We start from the raw sequence: 16,819 nt of genomic DNA, 5'->3' as shown, positions 1-16,819 counted from the left end.
CTTCAGACCCACAGCACTCGCTGGTGTAGCACACTTGGCCTCATGCAGTGTTCTGGCTGTGTTGGTGCCCCGGTCAAATTGGGGCTGAATCACTGCCAGGAATACAGAGCTGGAGACCTGATCCATCTGCTTGGCTCAGACTCTGAGCTGTATGGAGCATACACTCCAGGCACAGCAGTCTCTAGTAAACCTGCTAATGGAAAGTCTTTTCATTTATTATTGTCTACATGGGAAAGTTTTACTTGCTCCAGCAGTGCGGTTCTGTAGGCATTGGGACAGCCTCTGCCTTGATGCTTTAGTGTAAAAATGGGTTACCTTCAGTTTGTTTCAAAACAATTCTCAGCTGGCCTTATGTAAATGAAAATAAGGTTGATGAACTGAGGAGCCCATAAAACAATGCTTGTCTCAACTGAATGAAAACCATTCCAGAGTGATATCTGGCTTAGCTGGAACACTCCTTTTGCACAGACCCAACTTCATTAGTTGTTCCCAATGATTACTGAAAATTCAGTGGCTAAGGCAGCAGCTGTATTTTCAGCAAGTGAATAACCCCCTCTTGCTGCATGAGTTTTCTCCACATTAAAAGTAGAGGATACTGAAGGGGAAAGAGGCAGAACAGTCCCTGCCTGTAGTGTTGCTATTTTTGGGGGGGAAGTCCTGGAGTTTCCAGGGCTCTTAAATGGGCAAACATAGGTGTAATAAAAATAGTGACCCTTGAGGAGCGGCACCTACAAATTCATGAAGTACATGCTCTTCCCAATAGCATTCCTCCAGGCAACATCAGGAATCTCAGACTGTTCCTTGGTGTGTGTCAGAGAATCTGATTTGGGTTTGATCCTGGTTACAAAGAAACTGCCAGCTCCAGACAATTGACTGGAGCTGTTACTGTGAAATGAAAGCAAAACCGGGATGCAGGCATGAGTTAGGACTGTTCCCCCTCTACCAGAGCAGAGGTGGTGCTCTTGCGCTTGCCTACCCCATTCTTTTGTTCCAATTAATTCTGTGCACCTTCTCAGCACACCGTGACCTACTGTCTGGAGCCCATTTGCTTGCTCCTTACTGCGCGTTGCGTTTGTTAAACAAGATCTGTCTTTTGTTAATTTGCTTCTCACTTCTCTCTCACAGGGAGCCGAGAGACTGCTTTCACCTATGCTGTCAGTGCTGCCGGGGTGGTGAATGCAATCAGCCGGGCTTGCCGTGAAGGAGAGCTCTCCAGCTGTGGCTGCAGCCGGACGGCCCGGCCCAAGGACTTGCCCCGAGACTGGCTGTGGGGTGGCTGCGGGGATAACGTGGAGTATGGATATCGTTTTGCCAAGGAGTTTGTGGATGCCAAGGAGAGGGAGAAGAACTATGTGAGAGGTTCAGAGGAGCAGGCTCGCATGCTGATGAACTTGCAGAACAATGAGGCTGGTCGCAGGGTAAGTTGAATGCTTACCCTTTCCTCTTGAGACTGATTCAGAAGGCTTGAGATAGCTAGATACCCCATTACTTGGTGGTTTGACGAGGTATAATCCAGTGATGTCCCAGTAACAGTGTATGGTCACATTTTCTTCATTTTTGTCAACACACACAATATTGACAGTATTATATTCCAGCTTTAATGGCAGGCTTCTATTGCTAAAGCCAGTGAGTTTTTGAGTTTGTTGAGGTACTGTATGGCACACGTGTGCAGACATGTAAGCCCTTTCCAAACAAACTAGGTGCTGTCATGGCCCACTTTCAAGGTTTACATCTCAGAAACTGGCTACTCAGAGCTGCCAAAGTGACAGGCTGGTGGTAAAAGAAGAATCTGTTGGCATGTGAGGTTCTCTTCTACTACCATCATTCAGATTTTTGGGAATGTAAGGCCAGAAGCAAATATTGAATCAGGCTACCTGGCTATCTCTGAAACTTATTTGGTATTGACAAAATAAATAATTTGCATCTAGGTGACAGACATTTTCTGAGAAGATACTCAGTTTTGATCTGGAAACCCCTAGGGATGGTGAATGGATTGCTTCCCTTTGTAGCATGCTACCATCATTAATCACCCTCTTTCAACACTGTACCTCATTATCATTTGAATTTATCAGGCATCAGCTTCCAATCAATTCTTTTTCTGACTTTTACAGCTAGATCCAAAAGCCTCTTTGTAATCAGTTTCCTCTGCAGAGAAGTATTTTCTGCTGTAATTTATTCACCACTCTTTCCTGACAAACTAGATTGAGCACTGAAGACTCTCACTTTCAGAGGTTCTTACTGGCCATCAAGTCATTTTTATGTCACTTTAGTGTACCCTTTCCAGTTTTTCCATATTCTTTAAGAAACTGGGTACCAAAATGACATGCAGGGCTCTGGTACTGGTCTCACTGATGCTGTAAACATAGGTGAAGTTGCCCCCTTTGTATGCATTTATTGTATGCATACTTGCTTTTTACACAATTCCTCTGTGATTGGAAGGTGTGGCATTGATCATATGCAGTACAACTATATAATCCTGCCTCTTTCCAAATATAGAACAGGAATACTTACTTGAACATTTGTGCCTTTTCCACAGGGTGTTTAAAATTTTTATCATTCTTCCCTAGTAGTGAGCTTTTCTATGGTTAATGTTATTTCTAATGCATATTAAAAGATCCTATCAAGTGTACTTAGCCTTGCTCTTCTGTACATTCTTAACTGATATCTTTAGTTTCCTTATCAATTTTCTCCCATTTCTTACTTCTAATTGTTACTGCATTATCTTTCCCTTTCCCATGTATGTCTGTATTTTCTGCATGCAATTTGGGCTTCATTTTGCCACCAAAGAATATTTGCTCAATTTTTTTGATTGTGAAATCAGCTTGTTAGGTTGAAGCATTGCACATAATCCATGGGTTTTTTTGCAAAACCAAATTGGGGTAAATTTGCAGTAGGTGGAAAACTGTGGACTTAAAAGCTGTAGAACTCAGTAGGTCTTGGTTTGTGGTTGGGTTTTTTGTCTTGAAAGGGCAGAGGGTCTGCATTTGCTTAGAAATGGGGGCAGAGGTGTCATTCCTCCACAAAGTAGTAGCCTGAAAATTACATTCTTCTCTGCATTACATGCTTTGAACATCTTATATGTATGGAGTCATGAACTTGGATTACTACAAATAAATACTCTGCCTAAAATACAGAGGGAATATGTTATGAGACTTTTTAAGAGCCAGTCCTATTGCCTTGAGGGATCCAGAGACAGAATATAGCCAACAGTTTGAGGTGCCAGCTGAACTGTAGTAACATCTGTATTAGAAGATCGAGTCAGAAGATACTTGCTCCACAGCATACGTAAAACACCACCCTGTCTTGTTATTCTTGTTATATGGGCAAGAATCTCACTGAGTTGTGATTTCAGATGAGGATATGGTTTTAGATGAAAGAAAGCTTTGTCCTGCTTTAAGGACAGAGCTAAAACCAGTTATGTCCTGCCTTTACTACAGTGCAGAAAGTTGTTTAAATTGTTCTTGGAATGCTACAGTGCCCATGCTTCTTTGGACTCCACGGACAAGCTCTCAAGGCGATTTCTGTGTCTCCAGTTAACACAGGACCTGGTCAAAAGCTTTCCAAGGGGGCCAGCAAAAAACAATGTTATTTCACGCTTTTTTTTTGTAGTCTGTGGAACAGATGGCTGTAGAAAATAACCTTATATTAAATGAACACAAGTCATTTTAGATTAAATTAAATGCAAGTATAAACCAGTGTGTAATTAAGCTTGTGGATTTCAAAGAACAAACACTGATAAACTAAGGGAGCCAGTTAGTAAACTCAGCTGAGGAACTCAATGTGGAGGAGGTCTGGAACTTTTTCAAGTCCAAGATGCTAAAGCCATTACAATTCAGCATGCCAAGCAAGAGGAAAAAGCTTGTAGGAAGAATATCCAGACCTCACTGAATGAATAACTACCCCAGAGAAGCTGTTAGGAATAGACTGAGAGCCTAGTAAGAATGGGAAAAAAAAGAACTGATAGCAAATAAATAATGAAAAGCTCTGTCTTAGAGGTCAAGAAGTGTAAAGATGAAGTGAGAACAGTAAAGAATCATGCTGAGTCAGACCTTGCAATGGGTAGTAAAATAAACAGTAAAATTTTTTTAAACTTTGCAAATTGGAGTAGATTGGAAGAAAGGAGATGGCTAGTCAATGAGGATGGGACTGTCTAAAGATGGAGTAATTTTGGTCCCTAAAGTAAGTGAATGCTTTACCTGGGGCTTCAAGTTGGAATGGGGGGCATTACTCATGGGGAGGAGTACCATATATCTGCTGCACAGTGATGTCTTTTTCTGTCCTCAACATTTCTGCTGAGGGGAGTAAGTGCTTGTAGTGTAGATTTTTAAATCCCCCTGGGACTGTGCTCTTTGGGAGAAGCCAGGCAGGGTGCCCTAGGAGCAGGGAAGGTCTGTCACAGTAGGCATTGGCCAATGGTGCTGGCACCCTGTGGGAATGAGGAATGCATGAGGGGGCAGCTGTACTCTTCACTCAGGTAGAAGAAGAGAAGCTGAGTAGCAAAGGGTTGGGAGAACGGAGGGCTCTGGAGTAAATGGGAGTGGGGCTTTGGGATGGATTGAGTGGATGAGGATTTGGGGGTAGTGAGGAATGGAGATGCCAGGATTGGGAAAGGAGATGAATATGAAAGGATCTGGGTAGAGATGAGACCTGAGGTGCCTCTGAGATGGCACTGCTACAGTTTCCAGGGTTGTCTGGTCAGGGCGGTATTTGGCCAGTACAAGGCAAACACCTTTCCTCTTGGCTCTTAGAAATATATTAGCATGAGAGTAAAGGAGAAAGACTGGAAATGGAAATTTATCACAACCAAGGTGGAAGCAAAACTCAGGTAACATAAAGTGCTCAAGTCACGAGGAGTGCCCACTTACTTTCCTGGCATTCTGAAAGAGCTGGCACCTGGCAGCACAGGCAGTGTGACCTTGGCAGCATTTAGAGGAGGACCTGAGGGAAAGGATATCTCAGAGGATGAGGCAAAATGGGAAATAATTTGAGAAGAATTTCTCAAAGATTGATCACACAGTCATTTAGAACATCACTGATTTCCTAAAATGCAAAATAGATCTGATAGGTGTCTTTTATCTGAACTTCTGGGAGACATTTTATATATTTCCATGTGGGAAACAGTTGGTTAAATTGGGAAGGATAAAGAAAAATGCAGCAGCTATGAGGTAGACAAGAAACTGGTTCAAGGAAAGATGTCAGTAAGTTGTGTGAAAGGACATATCTTGATCTTGACAGCTTAATTAGCACAGTTCTTCAAGGACTTGCCTCAAGACCAACACTTAGTATTTTTGTTTCTCAGCCTCAACACAAGAATTAGGAATGGGCTGGTGAAATTTGCTGATGATGCAAAGTTGGCAGGTATTACGAACACAGAAGAGAATCCAAATTTTGTACAGCAGCTAATGACATCCAATAAAACTACATTAAGACCATCATTTGAGGTCTTGTATGAAAAACATTTTAGTCATTAGGAAACGAGTAGAAAAGAATTGGGCGCAGCAGTCAGCTGCAGATGACTGCAGATGTAATGTGGCTCAGAAGGTGGTAAATATCCTATAATGTACTAGGGAAAGTCTTTTCATAAAGCATGAGGGAATACTAATGCCATTGTGTTAAGCTCTTGTGAGGTCCCAAAATACTGTATGTTCTCATATTCCCAAGCAAAATGACCTCAGACTAGAAAAGGCTTGTTATGGTTGACCCAAGGGATAGGAATCTTTCTTTAAGAAAGGGGGCTAGAATTGCTTGCCATGTTTAGCGAAGCAAAGTGAAAGTTGAGAGAGGGTATGACTGTGTTCGTGGGAGAAATAATAGGGAAGGAAAATTACTTTTTAAGCAAAAGGCCAATTTGGCACAATAGCAAATGGGCATAAAGTGAACACATTTAGGCTGGAAATTAGAAAAAGATACTTTATCTTTGGAATAGTGATCAGAATAATAGTGGCTGAAAATCTAATTGCTTTTAAAAGAGCACTCTATACATTTAAGGAAAATATTATTTGAAGCAGTGCCTACAATAGCAAGACATCATACTTAATAACTGAGGAGGTCCCATCTAGTCCTGCATTCCTAAATGCTAAGTTTTCACTTCTGAGATTCTGGTTTTGGAAGTAGGAAGGTGAATGTGTAACTCCATACTCCTAAAAGCTGATGCTGAAAGAAAGGAGTACTGAAGACAAGGCAGTGAGCATTGCTGAGTAGCCACCGGGTGCCATCCCACATACAGCCTTGCCCCACTTTCCCAGACAGTGTTTCCAATTGATGTCTTCTGATTTCTAGGCAGACTTTTGTCGTGTTCCCTCACTCATGAGAAAGTTCTCCTTGAACTCTGAGGATCTCTGGTGGCAGAAGAGAAGATTGTCTCTGCTCCCCATGGTTCTCAGAAGGAGCTGAGAGGGACAGGAAGGGACCAGAAGTCTTTTATCTTGCAGGCGGTTCTGACCCCATCACCCTTCACTCCATGTCGGAGTCCTTGTGGTGGTGGCTCCTAGCTTTATTGCCCTTGTTTGTTTGTCTTTGGCTGTTATCTCAATATGTCCTTTCCTTCCATCTGTCTTTTTCTTCCAGTTGGTCTCCATTACCCTCTTTTATTTCCTCCCTGTTCCTTATCTGTTGCCCTGTCTGGCAGACTGTGGCAGTCAGTCCTTTCGTGCTGTTTACCCAGTCAGCATATGGCAGGCCTCAATCATCAGTCACTCAAGCCACTGCCAGAGAAGCCTGGAAGGGGGTCTGGCTAATTGACCACATAGGAATTCCCCATTAATTCTCTTCCCGTTCCTGTTCTTGCAAGAAAAGAATTGGAAGAGAACTTGGGCTTATGGGAAGGGGCTTTAAGCCTTTCCATTAGAGGTGTTTTCAACCTAAGTGGCATGGCCACTGATCATACCCTGCCCTCAGAACTTCATGTGGGGTCTGTTACGCTTTACCTTGACCTGAGCCCAGCTAGAGAGGAATTCTCCAATTCCCTCTGCTGTCTCCCCATCCAGGCAGCAAAGGGGGAGAGTGGGAGAGCCATTTAGCAGCTGAAGCTATGGTTACCTTCATGGGACATTGATAGTGGGAGCTGCAGGGGGCTGAGTAGCACCATGCTTACCTGTGATAACTGGTAGCATTCACATTCCCCAGCACAGCTACTACCCACATGGGCCAGATGTTATGAGCATCAGTTGTTTAAAGCTGAGTTGGAGTGAACTCAGTCCCATGACATTCACTGAGAGGGATCAAATTGCTGTGTTTTTCTAAAGGAACAAAGCCCAGGATTAGGAAGAATCATAATACTTTTAAAAACACATGCAAGGGCAAGAGAGGCATGAGTGGCCTGGGATTTGATAGAACTGTAACCAAAAAGTGCTAACACAAGCTTTATAACAAGCAGGCTGGCAATGCAGTGAGGATATAGTAAGTGTCTGGGGCTCGGGAAATTTAGCTGTAGCTCTGTCTGGTTATAGTACAGCAGAAATCCTTAAGTAATGGTGTGGTTGGTCCTCTGCAGTTGTAGTCCGATCCAAGACACGTGCTTAACTCCCACCCTGTAGCTGTTACACTGTGCCCTGAGAGATTGCTTCAGTAAATTGAGCTCCAGGGAGCAGAACTAAAGCTTCTCTGTTTTCAGGACTCACTCCACTGACTTTCTTGGGAGCTGGATCAGCCTCCATGTGATTTAGCCATTAAGCCAAATTGGATCTTCACTAGCTGTCAAAAGCACTAGACATTAGTTAGACCAGGAGCAACCAGTTGTGACCTCTCACTGCTGGTCCAGGATGTAGTCATGGGCAGAAGGTTTTGCTTGCAGTATGGTCAATTGCCTTAATCATCTACTCCTTGGCAAGCGAATGCAGAGAGCTGGGGAGCTTTCTTTAGTGTTGGTGAGTGAGACAGAAAGAAACTTCAGTGTTTGGCTGCTTTCTTCAGCAGTAAACCTGGTTAGAAGACATACAGCCATCTCCTTCAGAACATCCTCGTTTTTTCACACATTCGTTGATGGTAATTTGGCAGCGAATGTCAAACAGCTCTGCTTGGTACATTGTAGCTGGCAGGGGTACTGCCCTGCTAACGTGCAGGATGGTCATGGGAGATGTGAGCCTGATGGTGAGAGCATGAGGAGCAAGGGCTGGGGGGGTAAGCTGCTGTAACACAGGGTTACTGATCGTGTGGGGATGCCAGGTCTTTTTACTGCAAACTCTCTCAGCGCCTGTGTGATGACAGGATCTCATGTAGCATGCAGTTTTGTACCTGTCTTTGAAACGAATGGAAAGAGCAAACGCAACCTGCATTGTCAGTTTATTTTGAACTTTGTTATTCTAGAATATTTTTCAATATTTCTCTCTTCTCCCAGCTAGTGTGGGGAGGAGGAAAGTGACCACTATTATCCTTTACATCATGTACTTGCTCTGCTCAGGACTTAAAGCTCACTGAATTGAATTTTCAAGACTATTTGTTAATTTGGATGACGATTTTCAGAGGTATGATGCATCTGCAGCCCTCGCAGACTCCTGAAAACATAGCTGATATTATCTCGGAGAAGACAGGCCTGAGAGCTTGCATTTGCTGTTTAAATCATGGGCCCTTCTGCGTGGCCACAGTCCTGTTGGTGCAGGGAAATGTCTGGACACAAGATGGCGCAGGTTTGCAGTTAGGGCTTGAAGCTTAGCCCTGCTCTTCAAGGAGGGCGCCTGGTAACACCTCGAGCAGAGGTGAGCTGCTCTGTTCCAGGGTAGAGGTGTTCATCTTTTTCATCACCATGCCACCCCTGCTTGCTCCTCTCCGGAAAGCAATGACTTCTTTGGACACTGCCCCTGAATGAGTTCCTCTCGGCAGAGATGGAGGGAAAGGGTGTGGGTCCATGGATTCATTTCAAAAGGATGCAGATGTATCCCTGTCAGTTCCTGGTGCAGGTGGTAGGAAATGGGCGTGTTTCCAGGTCTTCCCTTTTCACAGCTCTGAAGGGAAAAACATGCAATACTACCGGTGGTCCATGAGACTGGGGGAATTTCCAGAGTCCACGTGGAGAGGACTCTTCTCTCCTGGTCTTGATCCTGCTGTCAAGTCAGAAATCTGCCAGAGGATAAGAAAGTGTGGTGACAAAGTCATGTTTGGAGGCAATGTGACCAGAAATAGAAATATTTAGGGACAGGAACGCAGCAATCGCGACAGGAGGAAGAGGAGACTTTTGTCTCTTCTGAAGGGCGAAACAACAGAAATTGTGGGATAATCAAAGCAGTTATGAAAGCGTGATGAATTCATTGTAATTAAACCAGCTGCCAGTGCAGCAGGAATTAACACAGCTTTGCCTGATTGTATTTCTTTTCCTGCAGGCCGTGTACAAGCTGGCAGACGTGGCCTGCAAGTGTCATGGTGTGTCAGGCTCCTGCAGCCTCAAGACCTGCTGGCTGCAGCTGGCTGACTTCCGCAAGGTGGGCGACCTGCTGAAGGAGAAGTACGACAGCGCTGCTGCTATGAGGATCAGTCGCAAGGGCAAGCTGGAGCTGGTGAACAACCGTTTCAACATGCCGACACAAGAGGACCTAGTTTACGTCGACCCCAGCCCGGACTATTGCCTGCGCAATGAGACCACGGGCTCTCTGGGCACCCAGGGCCGACTGTGCAACAAGACCTCAGAGGGCATGGATGGGTGTGAGCTGATGTGCTGCGGACGGGGTTATGACCAGTTCAAGAGTGTCCAGGTGGAGCGTTGCCACTGCAAGTTCCATTGGTGCTGTTACGTCAAGTGTAAAAAGTGCACAGAGATCGTTGACCAGTACGTCTGTAAATGAAAGGAGCCACCAAAGCAACAAATCTATATTATATAAATCTATATAAATATATTTTATATTTGTATAAATAAACAGATGATGATAATAATTAAAGAAGCTTATTTAAGAGACATTTTGGTTTTGAAATTTCCCCCATCAGGCCAGCTGGTTTGCCATTCCTTCAGTTCTGCTGGGGAGTTTGTCTTTGGGTTCATCTCCCCTTGGATGTTTCAGTCAAGTTGAAGAGGCTGAGGAGGTGCTGACAAAATGAACTCCCCCCGCACACAAGCACATACTATTTCATTACAGAAACAAGGCCAATGAGAAGGACAAGAGTGGGTTCCTTCTACTCTCTCATCGGTAAATCTCAGCATTTTGCACAGTTATTGCACATCTGAAATTACTGCCAGATGTGGGCAAGTCCTGGTTACCTGAGTTTCAAATCCTGCCACCCCACTAAACCCACTGGGGAATCTGGAATCAATTCTTGGTCCCTCTAAAGGGCTTTGTCACATTAAGAGAGAAAGTTAGCCAAGGCTCCTCTACAAGAATACGGCTTAAAATCCAGAGTCCTGTAAACTATTCCTGGATGCTGCACAGACCACAGTGTGGTGGAGGAAGGTTTACAACCTGCTGTTGTGAGGAAGGAAGGTGTGACCTGTGGCTGACCAGCACACAGCCTGGGAGTCCCCATGAAGCCAGCGCCTAGCTCTTCTGTACTGCCTGGGCAAAGGGGAAATCTGTCCAGCTCGGACTACAGGGCTATGTGCATGAAGGTGATTGTTTTTCTTTTGCTCTTAATCCCATGATGAAATTTAGTTTGTCAGTATAGAGGAGAAGCTGCCGGTGCCTAGGGATGTTTGCAAAAGCAATATACTTCATAGGCAATATACTACATATTTTATCAGTAGAAAGAAGCATTGCATGCACACATGTGCACCTGACTGCATAAGCACTCCTCGTACCGCTGCTGGTTTTCCTCTTTGAAGTGGATGCAGGTGGTCACCTTGTTCAGCTCTATTAAATCCTCCTCACCACCATCCCAGATGTATAGTTTCTCTTTGACATTAAACACCCCTCAATGACATTTCTTCCCCTCTGTTGATTGTGTATATGTGTGTCTTTGTTTTATTCTTTTGGTGGGGTGTCTTATTTTGCTGCTCAGTATTTCAGAGTCTAGGGACCATGCTCTTCCCCAGCATAAACTAACCACAGATACATAAGCTCACAGAATGTGGGCGTATATTCACCAATGGAAGTATTTTCTGTGTTTTTCATTGGTAATAAAAGAGTATAATAAAATTGTACTAGGGCAGAAGGCATTACCAAAGTCTGCTAATCAGTCTTACCACACTGGGATTTTAGTAGAATCCAATTCATAAAGCAGAGAACAAATGCTGCTCCTAGCACAAGACATTTCCTGTGCCGCAGCATCTGCAGAGTTCATTTGCAGTCAGAACAATCAAGAGAAGCAGTCCCCAAAATACAAGGGTTTGCTAATATACATCCCCTTTGTTACTGACATTCCCAGGGTGTTGTTTGGGTTTTTCTACTGTAAATTTTAAAATGTGCAAAATATGACAATAAGCAAAAAGCCAGTCATGAAGATTATTATTTTTATATTAAACCTCTGTTTCTTATAAAGCATTGCAGCTCTACAGATTCCACCATTTCAACCACCGGAGAAGAATTTATATGTACCTTTCATACTTCAAATATTTGAGGACTCCAGAAAAGCACAAGCAAGAAAAATTATGTTTAATAATTAGGAGCTGTTGTTTTTTTAAACCAGTGTGTCCAGTTTTTATTTTATTTTTTTTAATCCAACAGGCAATATATTTGCTGGCATCCCAGAATGCAGTTTCTTGGAATATAAACAGTGGCCTAGATTTATTTTATTATATAAAATCCAAAGCCAGTGGTATTGTAATTCAAAGTAAAGGAAATAGTTTTCCATGCATGGAAAAAATGTGAGTGCAGTGGCCTGATCCAACTCCCATTAAACTTCAGTGGGAGCTGGACTGAGCCCAAGATTAGATCAAATGTGTGAGCTATTCACTCCTGGGATACTATATGTTTCTAGCCCAGTAATAAAACTTACTCTACCTTGGATACATCTAAAAAAGACCTTTCCTCCCACCACCCTCACCTCATGTTCTTGTCCATCCTTATTGCATCAGTACTTAAATGTGTCAGCTATTTGTATATGACACCCTCAGGCACTGTTAATATGTCTAATAATTCAAAATTATTTCATTTGGCCTTTCCAATAAAGACCACACATTTACAGGAGTCGCAACTCTCCTTGCAGTTTGGCACCACAATCAATTTTGTGGGGGTAAACAACTTTGGGAGCAGAAAAGTTGGCATTGTTAGGGATACTATTCATCTGGGTGTCCCTGGATATGTCCTTCTTTTTCCACCTAATATGTTGTCTGGATGGAAAAAAGACGATTTTTGGCCTTTTGTCTCAACACTTGACCTCTGGCAGCCTGGTTGGAGCCAGTTGTTCCTACTGGACAGGGACCATATAGCAAGAGGAGGGAAGTGACCATTGGATTTCTTTCCCTCCTCCCCTGTCCTTTTTTACAAGACCTGGGTTTCAGTCTTGTATCAGAAAAACTGATCCTGCTAAACTCTAGCTTAAACCTTAATTTCTATGGCACTCACACACAAAAGTACCTCCTTAGGGTGGTAGTAAGTGTAAGAGCACACATTCAGTTTGGTTTGATGCAAAGCCAAAGTCAAACAGAAAGCTGTAGCAGATCTGCTTCTTTAGCATGAAAGTTAAGAAATGGTGGATTCTAAGTTTTGCCTTGTTAGATGCACAAAGTGGTAGAGGGATGTGGGGGTGGGGAGCTAAGCTTGATTCTGAGCTCTGCCGATTATTTGCTATGTAATCTTCAATGTTGCTTAATTTCTTTGCATTTTAGCCTCCAGCCTCCTTCTGTATAAAATGAGGAGCAGAATACCTGCTTTATCTGTAAATCTCTTTGAGAAATATGGCTGAAAAAACCATAACTGAAGGCCTACCCTCTACGCTCATTAACTCTGGCAGGCAGACAGCTGTATCCCCATTGTGTGGGGACAGGCTCAGCGGCACCTTGGAGGGTCAGATGCTTGGAGGTTGTTGCTGGAGGTGCTCAGCATGAACCTCGAGGTGTCTGTTGCAGTGAAGCTCCACTCCAGCACAACACTGGAGGGAAGACTGCTCTGCAAAAGAGGGGTGAACTCGGGGCTTGTTTATTTATGGGTATTGAATATCTTGTAGCAACAGTAAGGCTTAGGGAAGTTAGCCTGGTTTCTGAATCAAATACCTGCCTGCTCAAATTCTGTTTGCAGTTCATATGGCTAAGATATTCACACAATACACTATTATATAGTGTGTACTGGTAGCTGGCTACCACATTCCAACCCTGAAGTCACTGCACTTCAAGACTGATAGAAATGACCACCTGTAGGTCATGTAAAACTAAAATGTTTTGGAGTTAAAGGCACTATGCAAATATATGGTTATTGCAAGTCAGTGAACATCAGCTCCTAAACGGAGCAGAACAGGATGCAAATCTGTCATCATTTTCCAACTGGCTAGTAATATATAAGTTATAATGTGAGTGAATGAGGCCTTAGTATGTTCTGCTGCAAGGTAAGCTAAGCAATAGCAGATCCCAGAACAAACAGAAACTTTCACTTTATATCAGTTATGGTGAAGAGATAGTGGCAAGGTTGTGAGAAGATTGAAACTGACCTTTTAACACTACTGGACTCTAGGCCATTTACATTGTTTGAAGGCTCCCATTCTTCGTCCCCAAAAAGTCTGTGCCTACCCAGAGTTCAAGGTAACAGAGAAACTGCTGCCTTTTGCAATTCAGGAAACAGCCAAGTTGAACCCAGACACACAGCATGAGTGTAAGTTACACTTTCTATATGGACCCAAGTTTTGTTGCCCTGACAAAGCACAAATGAAGCAGATCTTGTTCAGTCATATAAAATCAAATAGGCAAGGGTCTCATGCTATTTACTTGACCATTTCCAAAGAGAAGCTTAATAGGTTTAAATTATGCTGTGGGAGCAATTCCTAATCACCTGTGGCTGCAGAAATATAGACAGTATTTTCATCAGCTGATTGCAGACACAGAACATTCCAAGGAGACCTTGGGAAATACCTTCCAGTGACCAAAGGTTCTCAAGTGTCTGTCACAAGGTTTCCCACAAAACAGAATTTCATGGCCAACAGGACACATACCAGAAAGGACAAAAAGAATCATGAACAACCATTGTAAATAATAAGATCCACAGTATAATACAATGATCACAACACATCCACGCCTCCCATCCATCAGTCTTCTCCTACAGGGCCTGAAGCTGTTACTATACCCTCTTGTTTCTTAGTTCTGTTTAAATGACAGTTGAATATTTATTTTTTTTTTTTACATTAGGATTCAGAAAGGCATAACCTACTCATAACATTTCCTCAAAGAGAGAAAGGGGTAAAAAACAGTAGGGTCTGGAGTTATCCCTGTGAGCAGGGATAGAATGCAGCAGCCATAAAATGGAGTACTAAATATTGCCCTGTGACACTCAAGTTAGACACCTGCCCTAAGTCTCACAGTTATCTCTCCACTCTGCCCACCCATGGCAAGCTGGGTCTGATGGCCCTGTGCTACTGGCAACAGTCCTGGCTGTTTGGAACATGGCTGCTGCAGCATGCACCAGCCTTCGGCAGTGTGACAGTGTGTGGTGAGGGTCAGGCCCTTGGTGATTTGCGAGGGGGAGAAGACCCTGATATGGAAGGAAATGTGAAGAGAATGAGCAGGCACTGCTTTACTGGGAGGCAGGGAGATTATAATACCTCCCCCAGGCCCTTTCTCCATTAGCAATTGCCCCATTGTGCGGTCACATGGTGGCAGCTATCCCGGAGAATTCAGAAGGGAGCCGCTTAAGTATGTTTGTCAATAGAGATGAAGTTGTTTAAAGGCTTGCAGAAATAAGGCATGTCCTGAAAAAAAAAAAAAAAAAAAGTCCAGGATCTTCCTAACCCTAAGGCAGTTTTATTCTGAATCATAATTTGTCTTCTGGCTCTTCCTAGAGTGCCATATAGCTGTGACAGTCCTTCACATGACTGCAAGAGCATCATGCAGGATGGGCAGGATGAGTCACTGTCATGGAAAAACACATTACAACCCTGGCTTTTGGGGTGTGTGGGGGGGTGGGGGGAATGTGGGGTAGACCCAGTGTCACTTGATGACTGTCAGTCACTGTGCTGGAACTAATTGTGGCCCTGCCTCAGAGCCCCAAGGAGCTGCAGAAGTGCTTAGCCATGACCTTTCTTGGGCTGAGAAAACATCTAGACCACTTTTATAGAGTGGCCACCCTCTGCAGTTGGCTGTGATGATTCTGGCCAGTCTCAGTTTCATTTACCCCAGGCAAATCCATTCTCTTGCTTGGGAACCACAATGGAGTTAACGAATGACCTGCCAAATTTCACAAAGCACAGGGCTATGTATGTAGGACAAAAACTGTCAGAGATGGAATTAAGGCAATGGATTTTTTATATTAATGCTACCGTTTCTAGGCATTATAAATGCCCAGGAAGTACATAACTCAGTTTTTTAAAATGTATCTTTTTGAACAAATACTTTGCCCTTATGGCAGAGCACAGATTTCCTTTTTGATTTCCAGGCTCTCAAACCAGAATAAACCCCCCTAATTCCTTTTATTAAATGAAACAGTATTCCTATCTCAATTTCCCTCGTAACGGGCTGAGTACATTAAGTTATGGTGACAGGAAATGACAGACAAAAATGACATGCAGTTTTTGCATGTATTTTTCAGCGGTGGAGCTCAAAATATTTTAAAATCATTAGCGCCATTTTACAGATGAAATACTGTAAGACAGGGCAGGAAATACTTCATCTAACAGGCACGGGGTGGAGCTGGAGCAGGCGCTGCAGCTGCTACTCTCCATGCTGCTGCCCAACGGCTGTCAAAATACATTTTGATTGATGAAACTGTAAATACATGTAATAGTGCAACTGTGATGTTCAGTAACTGCCTTGCTCCCATCACAAAAATAAAGACTTTAATGAATGTGTGAGATTGGACATATTTTAAAGGAGACAATAGGGAACTGTAGTTTTATAGCAGAGTTTTAAGGAATGGGCAGTATTCAGGGATGTGGGTACAAGCATATTGATGGGAGTGTGGCTCAGCAAAGCACTAAAGTGGGTAGAGCCACTCAAATTACAGTCAGACAGGTCCTCCCTGATCACGCAATTGTTCTCCTTGGCAATTAAGATTGTCCTCTAACAGGACAGTGTTCTTTTTGACTGGCCTCGCTGTACAACATGCAGGTGTAGGTTTCCACCAATTTCCCCAAGGATGTGATTTCAGAAGCTGAGATCTCCATGTCATATAGATTCTCCTGCTGTTTGGACTACACTTCCCATTATTTAACAAACAATCTTCTTGTTCTCTTTGGTGTTCCTTCTCCATGTCTCTACATCAGACACTGATGTTCAGGCCTTGTCACAAGACCCAACCCTCCCAGATGCCTTCAGCAGCACTAGGCCTGGTAACGCTGATATTTCATCTTTATGGTGTTGCACTGCCTGCGGCCTCCCCACCCCACTCCATGTACCGCAGTGCGCAGCTCAGTCCTGTGCATTAAGCCCTGGTCCTGTGAGGCCGTTTCCCCCCCAGCCTGGCCTGTGGGCAGCTGCCGTGGCCCCCGCGGACGCTTCGCACCTCTCCGCCCTCGGGAGTTTCGCAGCCCGGATGGCTCCGTGCTGGCCCCACGCGTGGCCCCTCTCGGGCCTCTTTCCGTCCCGCCTTGCGGGAAGGGCTGCGCGGCCCGGGGCTTCCTATGACACCGTTTTCCGTGGGAGGGTGACGCTCTGCCGCCTGCTCAGGGCCCGGAAGAAGCGGTGTCACGGAAGGGCTCCCCGCCATCCTCGGAGCCCGTCGCTGGGGGCAGAAGGCACCGCCGCTCGCTAACAGCCCGCCGCCACCTTTCCGCAGCAGGCAGGACGGATGCCCGAGGGGCCCGGCCCTTCTGAGAGGCCGCC

General features: G+C 44.2%; 1 protein-coding gene across 1 annotated transcript in view; it reads left to right on the top strand.

Annotated features, from left to right (window-relative positions):
• Positions 1–12,038, top strand: part of WNT5B (Wnt family member 5B) — a 17,397-nt gene extending 5,359 nt beyond the window's left edge. The window contains exons 2-3 of the mRNA XM_026868645.1: positions 1,126–1,418; positions 9,315–12,038. Coding sequence (XP_026724446.1) covers positions 1,126–1,418; positions 9,315–9,773 — 752 coding nt within the window. The 3' untranslated portion in view covers positions 9,774–12,038. The remainder of the gene's footprint in view (positions 1–1,125; positions 1,419–9,314) is intronic.
• The last annotated feature ends 4,781 nt before the right edge of the window (positions 12,039–16,819 follow it).

The sequence above is a fragment of the Athene cunicularia genome (assembly GCF_003259725.1).
Source record: "Athene cunicularia isolate RWA chromosome 1 unlocalized genomic scaffold, athCun1 chr1_part2, whole genome shotgun sequence".
Classification (NCBI taxonomy): domain Eukaryota; kingdom Metazoa; phylum Chordata; class Aves; order Strigiformes; family Strigidae; genus Athene; species Athene cunicularia.
Note: the sequence above shows the minus strand (reverse complement) of the source record. Positions and strands in the feature narration are given on the sequence as shown.